Source organism: Taudactylus pleione, unplaced genomic scaffold, assembly GCF_031769625.1.
Source record: "Taudactylus pleione unplaced genomic scaffold, aTauple2 ptg000055l, whole genome shotgun sequence".
NCBI lineage: Eukaryota > Metazoa > Chordata > Amphibia > Anura > Myobatrachidae > Taudactylus > Taudactylus pleione.
In genome coordinates, this window is record NW_028284457.1 from 286,214 (window position 1) to 306,267 (window position 20,054).

The window sequence follows — 20,054 nt, forward strand, 5'->3', positions numbered from 1 at the left end:
CCTATAGTTTATACTTTCACAGAAGTGAAATTGATTTTAAAGTATGTGCCTAGTAAGACTAGTGGGGAGCAATTGCCCCAATCACCCTAAACACTACCTGGACGGACCTATGCACACACCTGCTGCACTAACAACAGTTCTGACTTTATTTTATTTTTTTTTCAACATTTTAAATAAATCTGTAAAGCTTGTTTGCTATCTAATTATTTAATAATATTCTACATAATCTGTAACTGTTTTATATTGTGTTATTAGCACTTTTGTTATTTTTCTAAAATACAAATCTCCAGAACGAACAGTTTAATAGTTCAATGGCTAAATGCTACACAAAGGTAACAAACAAAATTATTGGGTTTTTATGGTTTGTTAAATGTTGTGTTTTCTTGCGAGATTAGGTGTGACATGCTTTTGTGACTATGTAATCCAAATTAAGTGTAGTGACCATTAGAAGTATCTGAAAAAATTGTTTTAATATATTTAAGATTTTATCAGAAAGCTAACTGTTTTAGTGTGTTTAAATATTGTCCATTGTCAGTGCTGCCACTGTCTACACTTACATCAGTGGATCCTGTTCCTGGTATACTCAATAAAACATTTGCAGATTTACACCTACTGTATGTAGCGTTATCCACCTACACGTTAGGTGTACTGTAATACAAATGTATCCATTTGCAACTGTTGATTGAATACTGTTAAACAAAATGTAATACATGAATGGAAGCAGACATACACTATGTAGAAGATGCAAGCCTTGTATACAGTGTCAATTGACTTGTATACAATTCATAACAATACAAGCTAAGGGCGAGTGATCTAAATAAATTATTTATTAGTAGTAGAGTATAAATGGAGAATCCTAATTTCTGCCATATGGTAAATAAAAATATTGGCGTAGGAGATGAAGTAAATGCTTAGTTCATATGGTAATGGTTAATAATTTTAACCATTGGCAAATATGACATACAATACTATTAATAGTTTTTATGTTGAAGAAACTTTGTGCGTTTTATTTTTAATATACTGTATATGATTCAATAAGTAACTGTAATTTGTAAAGTATTTCTGATTTTGAAAATAAGCAGGTTTTCAACGAGCTTAAGGTCCATTTCTTGTCATTGCGTGTAGTAAAAAGTGTTTAAATGTTCAATTAGAAGCCAAAGTCTGACCTTCCAACAGCAGGTAATCTACAATTCACAATACTTTACTTCTAAAGTGACCGGCAGGTCATATGGAAAATTGCAGTTCAACAGTGGGTTAGCCATGCGTATATAATGTTATACAGTACTACAGTATATTAAAGATGATTTACACAATCTGGTATTATGAAATATCAAAGACAATGCTTTTACTATACTTTACAATATGTCCTCTTATCTAGTCAAAAACTGAGTTTTCTGTTTATTGTCTTTGGAAATTTCAACAATAGGCTTATTCTTTGCCCTTCATGCTTCACAAGCCTTATCTATTATTTGCAAGGTCTTTACAGTATTTAGACGCCTTCTAAGAAATCCTCTGGCAGTAGATGGGACTGGATGCGATTCTGCAGCTGGACAAATGAGTCTTTTGATGGCTGTCTGCCAACACTAGCTGCATTGTCTAAATACCCTTTTATTGTAGACAAAAACACTTGTATCTTTAAATTGATCATATCTAGTTCATTACCCTGCCCTTAATATTATTTTTTTCTTATTTGTTTATAGAGTACATGGGATATAAAAAAAATAAGGGGTGCTGTAGGTTTATAAGGGGGCAATAGCAGACTTGGTCACCATTTAACTTTGACTTTAGCAAAAGTACAATCGGTAACAGTGATTGATGTGTTAATAGAACCTGACAACTCAAGCAGTATATGTAAAACACTTAAAATATAACTAGTTCATAACTATAAAAATGTTAATTCTGCTATTTAAATTGGAGCGATTCGGAAGTAGAATATTTAAGCACAATAAGAGAGGAATTAAATTTTTTGCTCATGCCCGCAGTTCCCGTTTAAAGTGATGGGCAATATTCAATTGTTTGTGCCACTGGTCTTGAGTGCCCAGGGCACCCATTACTTATCACGTATGTCGTACCTAATTGCACCGCGTTTAGCTGCGTCAATCGGCTAAACCTGGGCAAACTATTGGGTGTGCTGCCCAAGTAGCAGTTTGGGCACCCAAAAGCCCAACTTTGGGTGGATTTCATTCTCTATCTTCCAATTGAAACTCTTGTCTGTCCTTATTTTTCTACCAACATAATCCACTTACTAATTGTAATGTTTATTTGAAAAACCGTAGGCAGTAATTGACTACATAAGTTCCACAGAAACATTAGCATTTAGTAGAGATGTGCTGGTTTGGTTAACTGAAATACGAACACTCCCGAACTTAGGGATTCCGAATAGAATAAAGTCCCAGTTCATAAATCAGTTTGGGAGTCCTGACTCTGATCTTCTCGCAATTTGGAACTTTGGGGCAGATATGGTGCATTTAAACTTCTAAAAAATGAACATGAAATGTAACATGAGTCACATGGAATGACCCAGTTGGTGTGGGGACAGCTTGAGATGAGCTGATGCTATTCCTCAGGTTCCTAGCAAAGAGGAAGCATTCCATATTGAAACAAATAGTATATTCACAGCACAGAGAGGTATGCCAAATCCAAAAGACATAAGTAGAATAACAAAGGCAAACACAATATCAAAAAACAGTCTCTTAAAAAATCTTCACATTGTTAAAATGTCGACATGTTCGACACACAATGTTTTGCTTATTTTATCCTAACCCTAACAATAAAAAAAATATGAACATATCCACATTTTTGTATGTCGGATATTGGTTGTCGACCTAAAGTTCATGTTGAAATTTCTGAACCTAGACATTCTGACCTGATCCCTTTTTAAGATTATGAACATTCAGAATACTAAATACTAAACCCTAAGGGGTAAATTTACTAAGATTCAAGATAGGTCGAGATGACCATCTTGGGTGATTTATTGATTTTTTTTCCCTGCTTGCAAATTTACTAAAGGGAAAGTCGGGTGAGTTAGAGAGAGATTTCACTCATCTCACTCGTAAAACTCGGGTGAGATAGCAATCTCGAATCTTATCACCATCGGGCCAAATCGGAAGTACTTTTCACCTAAATCATACATCTCTCAAAATTACCAAAAATCGGGATGACAAGCTCAGGTGAGAGAAGTGCAAACTCTCTGTCAAAATCACTTTTCAAACTCTCAACCCCCTGAGCTGCAAGATGGTCAGAAACATACACAAATCATTGTGATTTGTGTATATTTCTTTCTGTAATTGGATAAAATAGGGATAATTTGTCAAAAAAAGACGTGAGGTCCCCCCCCCAAAACACTAACCAGCCTTGGGCTTGCCAGCCTGTCCTGGTTCTTTACATTACAGGGAAAAAAATATGTAGGTATCCACTGTAATGTAAGAACCAGCACAAGGCAGCAGGGACAGAGCTGGTTTTATATATACGGAGAAAAAAAATGACGTGAGTTCCACCGTATAATTTAAAACCAGCCCTGGACCCTTTCTAACGGTGGACTGATGCCACAGCCAGGGGTGCCCTTTCACTGGGCCCCCCACCCGCAGCATCAGCCCTGACCGTTAGCCCAGGCCAGGGATCCCTGGGGAGTTGGTGACCCCACCAATAAAGGGGTCACCCTCTCCAGGGCACACCTGGCCTAGGCTGATAGCCCGGGGCTATCCCCGCCACCCCTGGGTGGTGGGTTGATAGTGTTTGGTGTTGTGTAAAACTAAGATTTGTCATCATTGTCTTTACAGTGGAACTACAGGTCCCAGCAAGCCTCCCCCGCATGCTGGTACTTGGAGAACCACAAGTACCAGCATGCGGGGCATTAAAGGCCCACTGGTACTTTTACTTCACCTGTAAAGAAATGGTTAAAAAAACACACAACACACCGTGATAACAAAGCTTTAATGCATCCATAAACACACTTACACATGCTCACCTGTTTCCAGATGTTCAAGCCCCCTTGTCAACGTAAAGTATCCCCTCGAATTACCTGTAAAAAACGATCCAATACTCACCTTTATGTCCCACGATGTTCTCCGCAGAAATCCAATACGTGGCCTGGATACAGTGTAACAGCATGCCTCTGCGTAACTGTGTTACTGTCTGCTCGTGGGAACGAGCTGACTTCAGTCCCAGGCTGCCGGCCAATCTGTGGCTGCTAACATTAGCGGCCGCTCATTGGCTGGGACCCACGTGGGCTTAGCCAATGAGCGGCTCCTCCACCCTTGTGATTTCATGTTCTGTCAGGTGGTCCAAATTGACTGGAAAGTAATGTTAATAATACTAAATGAACAAAAACTGGTCTAATTACTTTAGCTGTTTTTATAAATTTTTAAAGAAATTCAAAGCAAGAATTCGAACCAAAACACTTGAGGGTGGTTGTCTCATAACATGGGGTCTGCACACATCTCTAGCATTTAGACATGCTCCTCACCACCTAAAATCTATGTCACGGTGAACCACATGGTTAATGCAACTAATCCTTAATTTGTCACTCACATTTCCTACAGCACTCTATGTTACTGCACATAACTAACAATGTACTGCACTTGTGAAATGTTTTTCCACATTTTCACACTATATATTTATACTAAGCATCAAATGTAAACACTGCGCTGGTTAAAAACAAGTGGGATTGGCATGGCAGAAATGATCAATCAAGACATCTATAAAATTAGCGAGAAAGCCTGTCCATCTGTCCTTTATGCACGCCCAGAGTTTTGGACCTAGCTCCACCACCAAATTTGGCATGATGGTGTAGTTTGACTAGGATTTGGTGTTTGCCTAGGTATGAACTTAGTCAGGGCCACATACTGTCACACAATCCCTAAAAATGGGGACATTTAAATTATTCAGGTTTTCATGGTTGGCTCCAGTGGAAATTGAGAGCGGAATGGAAGAGTCCACAGCCAGAGAAGATTGAGCCTCATTTGGGTTAATTCCACTATAGTGTTCTGGAGAAGATTGATGCTTTGTGAAAGTGGATACACCTGGATACAAAATTTCAAGTGTTTCATTGATCTCCAAACTGCTGTGCTATATGGCTATATTAAGATAATGCCACAGTGTCCCACTGTTTTCACAGAGTTTAATGCTTTATGTACATGTTTCGCTATTTAATTTTATTATATTACATAAATAAAAATATTAATTATATATATATATATATAATTGTACATAGAAATGACTGTAGAGCGACTAATTAGTTGATAATAAATATATATTAAAAAAACAAAAAACCATGTGTAAATATATGAAGTGTAAACTGGATAATAAAGTGCAAATGCTGATTGTGCAAAATTGTGCAATAATATATGCGATTTTTAGTGCAAAACAAGCTGACTCATATGTATATATAATGAATTATTTTTCATTATATTAAAAGCCCATATAGAACTTAATAGAAGATGCCAAGTGCAATAAGTGATAAAATAAAACCAAAAAATATGTATTATCACAATAAGTTTAAAAACAAGTCAATTAATACACATACGGATAAAAAATAAATGAATAAGAGGTTTAACAGTTCATGTAGCAGGCATGGAAAACAGCAATCTCAACGCATTTCGTCAATTCAAGACTTCTTCAACTCCCTTGAAGAAGTCTTGAATTGCCGAAACGCGTTGGTGATGCTGTTTTCCATGCCTGCTACAAGAACTTTTAAACCTCTACCACAGATAAGCTGTTCTACCTATTCTATCCTTTTATTCATTAATTTTTTTTATCCGTATGTGTATTAATTGACTTGTTTTTAACTTATTGTGATAATAAATTATTTTTGGTTTTATTTTATCACTTATTGCACTTGGCATCTTCTATTAAGTTTTATATTGGCTTTTAATATAATGAAAAATAATTAATTATATATACATATGAGTCAGCTTGTTTTGCACTAAAAATCGCATATTATTGCACAATTTTGCACCTATTTTCACAATCAGCATTTGCACTTTATTATCCAGTTTACACTTCATATATTTACACATGGTCTTTTAATATATATTTATTATCAACTAATTAGTTGCTCTACAGTCATTTTCTATGTACAATTATTTATGCTATTAGTAGATTTACCATTACTAATTATTTACTCATAGAGAGCTGACGCCTATATTGGTTAGGCTGATATTTAGTTGACATTGGCCCTCATTCAGACCCACTCGCAAGCGGGCGCACGTACGTTAGGCGTACGTACAAAAATATTTAAATTCAATGGCTCGCTCGTATTTTCGTTCGCATCTAAAATTCCTCCCCAAACTCTGACGACCCCTCCTCTAACTAACGAGTGTACGAAATAGCGAGCGTACATCCCCGAAATGGCTTGAAAGGAACGCACGCACAAGTATAAACAGGAAGTGGCCTTGTCAGATGTCGATTACCTGCTCCTTTATTCTGCCTACCTCCATCAATCGTATCATGCCAATCAATGTATCAATTAGCTTAATTGTTTGTTTTTTTCAACACAATGCAAGAAACTTTACTCTTGTCCGTGTTTGTGTTTACCCGCAGAATACGTACGGATGAAACATTCGCTTTTATTGTTCAAAAAACATGTGAACCACAATTAAACAATTGTACTATTGCTGTGGATCCCCGCATATTTCCCTGGGTTCATTTCTTTATTTAAATTTGCTTACGCATGTCACTGCATCAAGCCTATCATAACTCTCCAGAGATTTCTGGCCCTGTCGAACACATGACTCATACACTAACCAATAAAATTGCTCCTGTTAATTTCCAAAATACATTAGCTAATCAGAAAATTTTTACACACTTTATCAAAAATGATTTTTAAGAAAAACACCATTGCCATCATGAGAGCCTCCGCATTCACCAGGCGCGAGCTGCTGGTGCTTACGGAGGTCATGGATCGCCGGATCACCAGCCAACCTCAACCCATGACCAACCGGCAGAAGCGCTCCGCGTATGCGGAGGCACGGTCCCGCCTGCGGTCCTTCGGCTCACGCCGCAACATTGGGCAGCTGGAGCGCAGGTGGTCCGACCTGCAACGGCGAACGCCCCGCTTGCTGGCATGCTTTCGCATGCAGATCCTGGCAAGTAAGTGTTATGTATTGTGGTTTTAATGTTTGTGTTTGTGGGGCAAACTGCGTGTGCATGTTTTCCTGTCTGTTCTATTTATTATTTGTACTCATATCTGCGTGTGCATGTTTTCCTGTCTGTTCTATTTATTATTTGTACTCATATCTGCGTGTGCATGTTTTCCTGTCTGTTCTATTTATTATTTGTACTCATATCTGCGTGTGCATGTTTTCCTGTCTGTCCGATTTATTATTTGTACTCATATCTGCGTGTGCATGTTTCCCCTCTATTTCTGATTTATTCATTCTACTGCTATTTGGCTTATTTGTTGTTTTTTTTTTTTTTTTTAGTTTTGTTGCCCGGATTTGTCCATAAACTAACCGCAATTTCTTTGTCATATTTTAGGGGGACAGCCAAGACTCCGCCGTCACCGTCCGTCCAGACGGCGTTCCCGGCCACTATCCCCAACCCCCAGCCAACACTCCACCCCAAATCTTTCCCCTATTCCCCACTCCTCCCCATCCTTCCCAGACCCTCTCCCGGAAATGTCGGGCCTCCTTCCCCTCCGTCCCACTTCCCCCTCTCCTCCACCCACCCCTCTTCCAATTACCCCCTCCCCGGAGTCCATCATAACTCCTCCCCATTCTTTGGGTAATGACGGATCCTCCGAGGAGGATCATGGAGGTATTTCCGGAGCTCCCGTTTTGTCTCCCGGTATGTATTTTTTTTTTAAAGCACAAACAGTTTGTATGTAATCATGTGTCGTGCCTTTCTTCGTGTTTTTGTGGCTTGACTTTTGGTGATTTTGAAGGTTTGCCTTTACCTCTTCCTGGTGATTTCAACATACACATATCATACCTGTGGGAATTTGTACCTAGGCCTTGTATTTTTGCCAGCCCCCCCTTTTTTTTTTTTGGTTTGGGTTTAGGAGTGATTTGGTTGTGTTTTTTTTTTTTAATGTGGATTCCCTATTGTTGTATTAACCCACACACTTTTCTCACCCACAGAGGAACAGAGGCGTCGGCAAGAGGTGGCGGATTGTGTGGGGCAGATGCGCCAACATGTCATCGGCATTCTGGTGGCCCTCGACCGGCTGTCTGGCCTCCTTCGGCAGTAGTTTTTTTATTTTTGTTATATTTTCAAAATAAATTTATTAAGACAAATATACGTTGTGGCTCATTTTTAAAAACCAAAACCAAGATAGTTTAGCATGACATAAGTAGACTGTTCCTGCAAGGATTTCCCTTTTTTAAAAGTTAGATTGTGTTTTGTATTTTGTATGTCAAACAGACACAAGAAACACATAACAGTAACAATGTCATTTCCCTTTTTGGGTGTAGTGTCAATTACATATTTCAACATTTTCCAGGTTCCTAGTTGGTGCGCAAGCTGCTTAGGCCAATCTTACAAATCCCAAGGTTGGGCCAGGCTTCCTTTTGGTGTGGATTGGGAAGCTGAAAACATATTTCAGTTTAGCTCAACTGGCGTCAGTACTGGTTTACCCCTTAGTCAAATGTAACTTGTGTTAACCTGGTTACACTTGCTGTTAATGTCCCAAAAAAGGAAGACCATTTCACTCTCCAAACATTTATTCACAACATAACAGAGAAAACAAAGTGGTCACTCCCAAAAAAAGAACACAGTGATAAATTCAAATACAACACATACCAAGAAATAATTAAATAAAAACAAAAAATCAAGAACTGGTTGACGAAGGACCATGCCAACATGATTCCACAAACATGGCGTTGCGATATGGGTTCCAGAATATATGCCCAAAAGGAACAGATCCAGGTTTGGTAAGGGTAGCAGGAAGTAGTGAGCGTTGGAGTGCCAAAGATTATGTGAACAAACAGAAGATGGTGAGAAAAAAAAAATAAAATTAGATGTTCGCAAACAAACACAAACACATTAGGTATAAACACTGGAGTTTTGTTCAAACTTACCTAAAAAATCTGGCCACCACATCATCGCGTATGGCCCCCCCACATACTGACCTTCGACCAACCTCTGGGGGGCCATCCTCAGGTAAGGCATCCTCTGGCTGCATTGGGACACCACTCCTTATGGCAATGTTGTGAAATATCCCACACAGGACCACAATTTTAGACACCATATCCGGCACATACATGAGCTCGCCACCAGAGCGGTGGAGGCATCTGAATCGGCCTTTTAAAAGGCCGATACAGCGCTCCACCACTTGCCTGGTGGCTGTAAGTGCGGAATTATACGCACTTTGTGGCCCTGGTGTGGGAGCCAAATAAGGAGTGAGCAGCCAGGACATGCAAGGGTATCCACTGTCTCCTGTGAACAAAAATAGACCACATCAGGAACACTGTGTATCAAGCTTAACATTGTTATGTACTAAAGGTCTCCACTTACCCAGAAGCCACGCATCACCAGCTTGTAGGTTGGTTAATTTCTGCCATATCCCTGATTGCCGGATGACGAAGGAGTCATGAGCACTTCCGGGTAATTTAGCATTCAGGGACAGGATCTGGAGGGAGGCATCACATACCACCATTACATTCAGGGAGTGATAGTGTTTACGGTTTCTAAATATTGCCTCCAGCCGTGCTGGAGGCTGAAGTGGTATGTGAGTACCATCCACAACCCCTATGATGTGTGGGAAGCCAGCTATTTGGTAAAAATTGGCCTTGGCCACACTAAGGGCACCCATATCCAAAGGCATTTTAATAAAATGATGGAGGTGCTTGAAAAGTGCCTCCATCACTGCCCTCAGGATCCGGGAAAAGGAGGATTGGGAGATGCCCGCCACTATTCCCACCGTTGTTTGAAACGATCCTGAGGCACAGAAATGTAACACCGCCATAAATTGCATCAGTGGTGGTATTGCTGTTGGACTGTCAATTTGCCGCTCAAGATCACTTTCTATTAATATGAGAGTGTCTATGATGATTTTGGGAGGTAGACGGTAGCGTCTTAAAACCTCATCATCGGGCATTCCAAAAAGGGTGACACGTGTTCGAAATATCTGGGGCCTTGCATGCCTACGATGCCTACGCCTGGGACGAGTTTGAGGTTGGTCGTCTTCCGGGAGCAGGGCCAGAACAATTCGCCCCAGATCTACCTGAAATTCAAAGTTTACAATGTAAGGCTTTTGAGCCACCCCAAAAGTAACAAAAAACAACTTAGCTTTCTGATACCATCCATAGCTGCTTACATGCCGGGGTATTGTCATGATACGTATAAACTGTAAAAAAGCCAAAAATGAGACATCAAAAATTTAGAGGGTGAATTTTTGGTTTTCAAATTGTTGCAAGCCAACACATAAAATAGGCGAAACACACATTTGGCCATGGATGAAAACGACATTGCACACCGTACATCAAATAGGGTTCAAATGGACCCCAAAAATGGAAAAGGGAAAAGCAAAACTGGTTTACATGATGAATAAGCCGCCAAAAATGCGTTAATTAGTTCGCAAATGCAAGTCACTACACCAACAGTCAAAAATGCGGTAATTAATTCGCAAATGCAAGTCACTACACCAACAGTCAAAAATGCGGTAATTAGTTCGCAAATGCAAGTCACTACACCAACAGTCAAAAATGCGGTAATTAATTCGCAAATGCAAGTCACTACACCAACAGTCAAAAATGCGGTAATTAATTCGCAAATGCAAGTCACTACACCAACAGTCAAAAATGCGTTAATTAGTTCGCAAATGCAAGAAAAAAAATTGACTTACCCAACTCGAATATATAAGATTTCCAAAAAAAAGGTCTTTGGGTCCGAAAGCCAAAACAAACTAAAAAAGATGAAATTAGTGTTAAAAAAAAATAGCTAACCAAAAAACAAAAGTAGACACCAATTGGCCACAAATTAGACTGCACAAAACTTACCAAATCAGGAAAGGATGGGGAAAAAAGCAAAAAAATGCGAACTGAAAACCAAAACAACTGTAGCAAAACCAAACAAAAAACCAACTCTGCCAAATCCTCCAACCGCAAACAACCAAATCCAAACAACTTAACCGCCAACAATCCAACAACCCAACCTCGACTCCACACACACCAAGCCATAAATAGTGTTTATTTTCCCGCACAAATTAAGGATGAATCATAGGGACGCACAATCAATGATGCGGCCGCAAACAAAGGACGCATGTATAAATACGTCACGAAATCACATTGAATTTCTGGTTGATTTCATTCTGGAAGCAGAGACATGGCTTCAGACCAGGGAAACAATGGCCAAAAATCCGGCGGTAAGGCCTTCATGCATTTTGTCTCAATGATTATTTTAAAACAAATATATTGGTCAAGTTGTGAAGTGGCTAAATCTGCATATTTACCCAAATAGGTGAGGAGGATGACATGGAAGAGACTGCTGGCCCCAGTCAACCCGCCAAAGCTGTCAAAAAAAAAAGGCAGCCACATTTCACAAGCAAGGAGATGGAGGTTTTGATCCAGAAGTGCGTTGACATCCTGCCCCAGGCAGCCAGGAATATGAGCCAAAGCCAGAAGTGGAGAATGTGGGAGCAGGTCGCCGTTGCTGTCAATAGGGTGGGTGATTATGTCCGTCTAGCCCGGGATGTCAAACGGCGGTAAGTAAACACTTTCCCATCCTATAAACAAACCACATTGTAAAAAAAAGGATAATGGGTCCAATTTCATTCCACAGATGGGCAGACTTCAAATATCGTCTCAAGCAAAAACTTGCCGACAGGGCTAGGCATGCAAGGGGGACAGGTGGGGGTCCCACCCCTGTGTCATTGGAGTTGACAGACTTAGAAGAGCTGGCACAGGGGTGTGTGCAGGCTGTGGAGGTGTTTGGCGTGTCCAACATGGATACGGACATGCCAGACTTTGCGGCTCCTCATGTTGGCCAAGGTAAGTCTTGTGATGTCACCAACTGTGAAATGCTATTGTGCCAATATGTAGATTCTAATGTGAGTCTTTTCGCAATTTTCCTAACAGAGACAGAGGCGGATGAGTCTGCTCCAGAGGGGAGCCTTGGCCGCAGAATTTCTGCTGGCTCTGCAGGGGAGGAACCAGTACATCCGGCTGAGGACCCTGCAGAAGCCAGTCCAGGGCGTGCCCCCTCGCAGGCAGTGGGCCTCCTCACAGAACTCAATTTTAAATCGGATTGCCATACGGAGATTCTGCAGAGGATGGACGCCAGTCTGATACGGGTGGCTGAGGCCCTGGAGCAAAATGCTGCGGCCAACGTGACCATTGGTCAGGCCCTGGCGGAAAATACCAGGGCCAACATCCGCATTGCCGATGCCCTGGAGCAGCTCGTTCGCCAGCACATGGTGGAGCCGACCTCCCTTCCTGCCGGAACATCCGGATCCTACACCTCTGGCACAACATCAGCCAATCCTCCAAATGTGCCTAGCCCTGTGCCTAGTCCAGAGGCCACAACATCTGCCTCTGGACAGGCCAGCCCGATGGCATCCCGGACCCGGTCTGGCGCCCACCCTCACCCAGCCAAACGGGCGAGAAAACGGTGACAGCAATGGCGACTTTTCCCACACTCCTTCTGTGCTTGGCTCATATTCCTTTCTGGTCAAAACTTCCCTCTCCTTTCTTGTGAAATGTTTTTAAATTTTGTATTTACGTTTAAGTTAGCAGTTATGGGTTTTTTTTTTTTTTTAACAAATATCTTTGCCACAAAAAAAGGCAACAAAATATTATGCCAATTTGTTTGTGTTTAAACAATAAATTTAAAACAAAAAACAGATTGTATTGTGACATTATTGTACAAATGGGTTCCATTTAATCCTGGCCCTAAAGGCAAAAACTGACCCTCTTAAAAAAAAAAAAAAGGCCTCTTTAAGGAACGTTTAAAAAATCACATAGCGATGCAAATTCCACACTAAACCAAAAAAAAGGGGAGCTAATTAAAACATGATGACATTATTGTTACAATAGGCCATAACCAACAAATTGTGGCCAAAATAAAACACCCAAAATGTACGCTAATTGATTGTGTAATCATGACATTAGCAGCTCTGATTTCCACCTGCGTACGCTTTTGTGCTATCCCAATAAACTGCTTTCCAAACACATACCAAGCCGGTTTTCAATCCAACACTAATTACTTTACTGACCAGCCGCGATTAATCGCAGCACCATCGTTGAGTCCCGGGACGGAGGAGAAGGCCATCGCCAATGTGGTCGAGTAATCCTGACCCTAAGCTGTGCGAGCATTTTGAAGGGAAAGCGGATGTTCCAGTGACGTATGAGACGGTCCGAACACATTTGACGTTCGCATCTGCTAATGTATGTACGCCCCAAAAACGCCTCGCCACGCCTGCGTTTTTTCATCTCCACCCCCGTCAACACCCAAAAACGCCCTGTTCTGTCAATCACATTTGACATGTCACTTCCTGTACGCTATTTTAGGAACGAGAGAAAAAAAGCTCGCAATCTGCCGTACGCACATGCGCAGTGTAACACCGACGCATGCGCGGTTAGTCAACATCGGAACGCAACGAGCGTACTGTTGTTAACGTGCGGCTCTGAATGAGGGCCATTGCTTTGACCATACAGATATTGAGGGTATATTGATCATTGGCGCTTATCCCACATAGTCCCATATCTGTAATGCTTTTTGTATTAGCTATAGGTTGTTTGTTCCACAGCCTGTTTTTTCTTTTTCATTTTTGCTGCTAAATGTGTCTCTTGTGTACTTTGTCTCAAGATTGACACTATGAAAAGAGAAACAGTCTGTGAATACCTCCTACAACATTTGAATTATACTCAGCACAAACATGGCTCAGGAATACATGGCGCTAATGCATTTACCAGATCCTTTGCCCATTCTAGATGGCAAAAGACCCATGGTAATGTAAACATTTAAGAGTGGAACCTGTGACCTAAGGAGAACTAGTGAGTTTCCCAATGTAACCCAAAGGAGATAGAATTGAAAACAGGAGAGTATCACTGGCGCTGAGCAAGGTACTCAAAACTAGATCAAAACTTAATTGTGACACTTTCGTTATGTAAAACTAGTCCCTTACTCTCCATAAATATATACATGTTTCCACATAAATCTTACTTCCTTGCACGTTCAACAGTTCTTATAGTTGCGCCATGACATAACTTGGCAGCGCCGACCTTCTTTTGTGAGACTTTTTACCTTCAAATGCGTTTTATTCTCAAAGTGCTGCAAATAGGATGCTTCTGCTGATCTGCATGCGAAATGCTACTTTACCGTTGTAGCGTAGCATTTTGCATGCAGATACCCCCGCAGTTGCACACAGAATATAGACATGCTGCATATTATTTTGATCAGCAGAAGCTGCTTGTGCATCCTATTCACACCGCTTTGCAAATAAAAGACTTATTTAAAAAAAAAGTAGCAGAAAAAGATGCTCGGCGCTACAGAGTCACACGGCGCTCACGCATTATTTTTAACGCCACTTGTAGTGCACAGAGGTGAGATGTATGTAGGCACATCTGTAAATGGTCAAACAACCTTAACGCTCACTTTATTTTTCTTTTATACATTTATTTTTATGCCTGATTTTTAACTTGTGATGCTGTTTTTAAATTATTTTTTGTTATTTGTATTTTTAATTCTTTTTCTAACCATTGTTGTCTACAATACTGAAAAATTTTTATTTTTAAATTTAATTTTACCATGACAATAGTGAATTGTATTGCTATGCCATTTCATAAAATCATTTGAATATGGATTATCAGATTTTATGGGATCATCCCTTATTTGCTAATTGCAGCCCATATTTCATTTTTGGGTAAGAGGTTGTTTGATAAGGTATAAGTGCTGGCACTACCTTTAACAGTCCTATATTGCTTGGCTCCCATTTATGGATAGTAGGGGACTAGTTATACATAGTGGAAGTGTCAGAATAATTTTTTTTTAAACTCATTACATTTTTGTTGAAAAATTATCAGTACAAATTGAACATAAAGGAAAATTGCATATAATAATTACATCCTATAATAAAATGAAGGAAAGGAGGAGAACAAAATTGAAGGGAAATTAAGGGACCAGGGCAAGGGAACAAAATTTAATTTATACAATATAGAACTAATATACAATATAGAGACAAAAAAATACACACATTACAGGGAGAATATATGGTGTTCAACATATATAAATAAAATCAGCTAGTTAACAAAATGCACTAAGTACTTGTTGAAGCAATATGATTAGCATATAAATCAGTCTAAAAACTCCATTGAATCAAGGGAGAAGAAACTGGCATGGAGAACTTGAAACCAAAAGTTTCCATTTCAAAACTACTAGTATTAGAAATTATTTTAGACAAAAGAAGAGGGTCAGATCTTTCCCAATATTGAGCTAATGCGGGTCTTGTAGCAAATGACATATTGTAGGATTGGACTGGGGGAGCAAAATGTTGTAGAAGAGCTATTTCAAGGAGATGAGGAAGAGATACTAAAGTAACCTGAGAGATTATATCAAAGTCTTGGTCCACAAAGCTTGGATTATTGGGCATGACCAGAAAATATGTATCAGAGAACCCACCATTCCACAATTTCTCCAGCAAAAGGACTCGGGCCACATTTTGTGTAACTTATCTTGAGTCTGGTATAATCCATGTATACATTTTTAAACCTCATTTAGAATGGTTAATACATTTTAGACATTTGGAAAATAATTTATTTTGATATATAAAATACCCTTCTTAGTGCCAGAGATTCTCTCCTGTTTTCAAAAGACGCATGGTGCCACAGCATAGTGGTTCAAACTGTTTTTTTTACTGCAGTGATTTCCAATCCACTTGCTTGCCCTAGTAGATGCCAATTATAGTTCAATTACAGTTGACATTGGTATCTATAGAAGTTGTGTCAATTCCAATAATGTAAAATCTCATGATACCTTATCCTGGGTGTTGAAGAGAGATAGCTAAGCCTGATTTCAGCAAAATATTAGATTCTGATATCTTGCCATTAAATGGCGGGTTCTACATGCCACAATTAAGTTGCATCTCAATTATGTGATTGATGTTGTACATTCTCCACAATCCAATTGGTGACAATGATGGATGTATATTTGAGGATACATTGTCCCAGCCCCTATCTGAAATCATTTCTTCTGTCACTTGTGTAACCAAATATCATCATGTCTTGCGGTTGAGATTTGCCAATTACTTTGTTTCCTGATAGGGTGCCCCCATGGCTACTGTCCAATAATAAATGCTGAGCATATGTGTTGAGTAAGTTATGTAAATTTGCAAACATTTGTGTTCAGTTTTTGTTAATTATAGCAACAGGTTTTAATTAAAACTGCAGAATATTCTTCTTATTCAGCTGCTGCAGGAACTCCTGCAAGTCTTCCCATATTTTTAAAGCTGCAATAATTTTAAAGGCAAAATCAGCTTGGTTTACCTTTTTAAAATGATTGCCATTTTAAAAATACTGGAAGATTCGCAGGAGTTCCCGCAGTGGCTGCAAGTTGCACCCTATTACCAGGGCCGGTGCTAGATATCTCTGCATCCAGCTCCGTCCTGTGCTCCCCCTCCGCCCCTTCCCTCACTGCGCCCTCCCTGCATATAAAATAATGGCAGCAGCTGGGTGGAGGACGAGGATATTCTACAGCCGGACCCCGGCTCCCCTGTGTGGCCGCACGCACGGAGCGTGTCTGAGGACGACCCTGCCTATTACGTAAGCCCCTTTGTGTTTGTTCCTAAAGTACAGAATTTCCCCTTTAGGTAAATGCAGTGTGTTTTTGGATGTTATTGCATATTTGTGTCATCTTTGATTAAATGTATTATTTTTACTTATTACTGATATTAAGGAGATGTGTAATTTTTGCTGGTTTGCGTGCCTCTCGTGAAGGTTTGCCAGTGGATAAGTCACTGTAAATGTGAAATAAGCGCCTGTGTGATACCACCCAATCTATTCCAACAAAGATATAGATGGTGAACTTTCTTCTATAGATTCCTGGGCTGCCATCTCTCATGAGTGGAAGAAAAGGAATACTTAAAGGGATATAAAGGCTCAGAGACTGATCTGTCTGTGTGACAGAAAGGAATGAAGCATTGCTGCTTTCCTCATTTTATACATGACAGCTGTAGAGAAGCAATAAGACCGGAGATCAAAGGCTGTCTCCCGGAGCCATGACTGTAAAATATAGGGCGCTCTGTCTAACTTGGCCTGTTCCCAGCAGTAATCACTAAAATGAAGATAACAGCAGCAGCATAGTTAATGGTGCTTTTGTTTCCAGGATACCACTTAATCATGTATCTCACTCTTTGAATGTATTTAAACACACTGAGTGTTGTGCTGGCCCCGTTTTGACAACTTAGCCTATTGCCCATTTTGATAGTTTATATCTTCTTAAGCTAGGTACACACTGGAGCGATGTCGGGCCGGTATGCCGTTTCGTAATGTCGTATCGCCTACAATGCTTAGTGTGTACCTGTGATTGCGCACTTCCGAGGACGATAGCGGAAGTCGCCAGGTTTGATGTGCTGCACATCAAGCCTAGCGATATCTCTAGCGACCAGTGCATTGTTAATGAATGATGTAACTGTGATCGTGCCATCGTTTATTAAAATCGTTTAGTCTAGACGCACAATTACTGTTCACAGGCATTTTTAGAATGTAAGCTCTAACGAGCAGGGCCCTCTACCCTAGTATTTTTCTGTAAGTCGCTTGTCTACAATTTGTTTATGTACTTTGTAAGGCGCTGCGGAACACTTGTGGCGCCATATAAATAAATGATAATAATAATTTGTTGCGATATCGGAATGAATGCCCGTTGCTCCAATGTGTACCAAGCCTTAGACTGAAGGTGCTATTGCTCCTTTGCAGATAGCTCAGAGTTTGAACCCTCTGATAATGCAGTGGTGCCACCTATCCCTGGCTAGAGTGAGGGCTCCTGGACTTCTGGTAATTCTCCCAGCTGCTCACCTGCCTGCGAATTGGCTGTGACTGGGCAAAATGTATCTTCAAGCCTGAACTATATGAACACTGAGTTGGCAGGGGTGTAATGACAATAATTAGCTCCATCGTATGATTTGCCTTCTTTGTGTATACCTTGCCTTTGCATCTCTCGGATGTGAGGTATGAAAGCAGGCTGTTATGTTATAATGTAATATGCATACTACTTTTCCTACCTAAATTGCACGTTGTAATTAAGATTTGAACAAATTTACAATGTTCTTGTATGGAAGAAGATCGTTCCCATCTGTCTTGGCTAAGTGAAATTCCTGTTAGTGTCTTGCAGGATAGGCCTAAACATCTGGGAATCGGTTTTAGAACAATTGCTGTGTTACAGTCACTTGCAGAAAATGAAAACTACAATAGTGTGTAATCTTAAATTATGCAACGATGACATTTGAAGCAACAATCCAGTCTGTTAGCAGGTTTAACAGTAAGGCCAAGCAATACCTCATTGTTGTTGAAAGAAATGGATTCCAGAAATGATTCCCCAAGCTGCTGGTGTGTCCTTGCAAAATATTGTCTGATGATATCATTATTATTTAATGATCCAAAAATGTACATCAGATTGGCTTATAAATCCACTATACATACGTTTAATTGTATTTTAATGTAATTTGTAATTAACCAAAAACTTTTGTCTGATGTAGAATAAAGTCATTTCATTATCATTGATGTTCTCTTAATAGTGGAGGTACTCACTGGGCAAGTGTGACTTGCTGACAGATGTGTTGAATCATTTACATGAGATCTACAATTAACTTTTTATTTCTAGTATATTAATTTAATGTACACTTTTTATAAACTGAATATGGTTCTGTTCTCTTTGTAGCGTATTACAATTTCTCTTTGTTGTCTGTCCCCGCTAAGTATAGGTTATTCAAGTTGGAGCACTTATCATGCGATTTGTGGCTGAAATTACTAGTACAGGTTGAGTCTCCCATATCCAAAATGCTTGGGACCAGGGGTATTTTGGTTAACGGAATATTCCGTATTTTGGAATATTTGCTTATCGTAATGAAATATCTTGGGAATGAGACCCAAATAAACACACACAATGTATTTATGTGTTATATACACCTTATACACACAGCCTGCAGGTAATTTTATACAATATTTTCAATAATTTTGTGGCTCAAGCAAAATTTGTGTACATGAAATTAAGTAATGTTTCATATACACCTTATACACACAATCTGAAGGTAATTGTAAACAATATTTTTAATAATTTGTGCTTTAGACAAAGTTTGGTACATTGAACCATCAAAAATCAAAGGTTTCATTATCTCAGTCATGCCAAAATTATTCCGTATTTCGGAATATTTGAATATGGGAGACTCAACCTGTACTACTTTTCATTATATCGCTTGGAGCTGGTGCTATTTTATCTGGCAATTGGCAGCTATTGCAAAGTGTTCATTATAGCACCAGTCATACAGTTGTTTTCATATTTTGTGTAGTCCTGATGTATTTTGTAGCAGGGGATATCCCGGCAATGTACGTGTTTGCTTCTTTCCTTGATATTTGTGTTCAAAATTCAACAACTCATTGTCAGACTTCCCATAATGACTGGTTAAGCTGATCTCCGTGTTACATACTGTAGCTGCCATATATTAAAGGAAGAAAACATTAGTAAATCTGTAAAACAACGGTTGTGTACTATAAATAGGTATATATGTATAAAGTGAAACACATTACAAACTGAGAATTGATTTACAGATTGATCATTTATAGGTCTAATTTTGTATTGATTTGATTTCTATCACAAAGTAACACTGGATATTTTTATTTGTTTCAGTTTTTGGGGATAGCCTTTCTTGGAGTTGGCCTTTGGGCATGGAGTGAAAAGGTATGTTTACAAAACTGCTTTGTACTGTACATACACAATGAATAGATATATACACACACACACAATGAATATTTATAAGGCAGGGAAAATTACACGTTTCTCATAGAATCCCATTATATTGGACCCGTCCCCTCCCCATGGATATGCAGTTCTTGGTATTCCTCTTCCCGCCTTCCCCATTTCATTAGGAAGTGGGCAGGATGCAGGAGTTACACCCACTCTTCTGGGGG

At 39.7% G+C, this 20,054-nt stretch overlaps 1 protein-coding gene across 1 annotated transcript in view; it reads left to right on the top strand.

Moving 5' to 3' along the window:
- TSPAN5 (tetraspanin 5) overlaps nt 1–20,054 on the top strand; it is a 139,297-nt gene that overhangs the window by 80,131 nt on the left and 39,112 nt on the right. Inside the window, exon 2 of the mRNA XM_088464421.1 lies at nt 19,774–19,824. Within this exon, the coding sequence (XP_088320547.1) occupies nt 19,774–19,824 (51 nt within the window). The remainder of the gene's footprint in view (nt 1–19,773; nt 19,825–20,054) is intronic.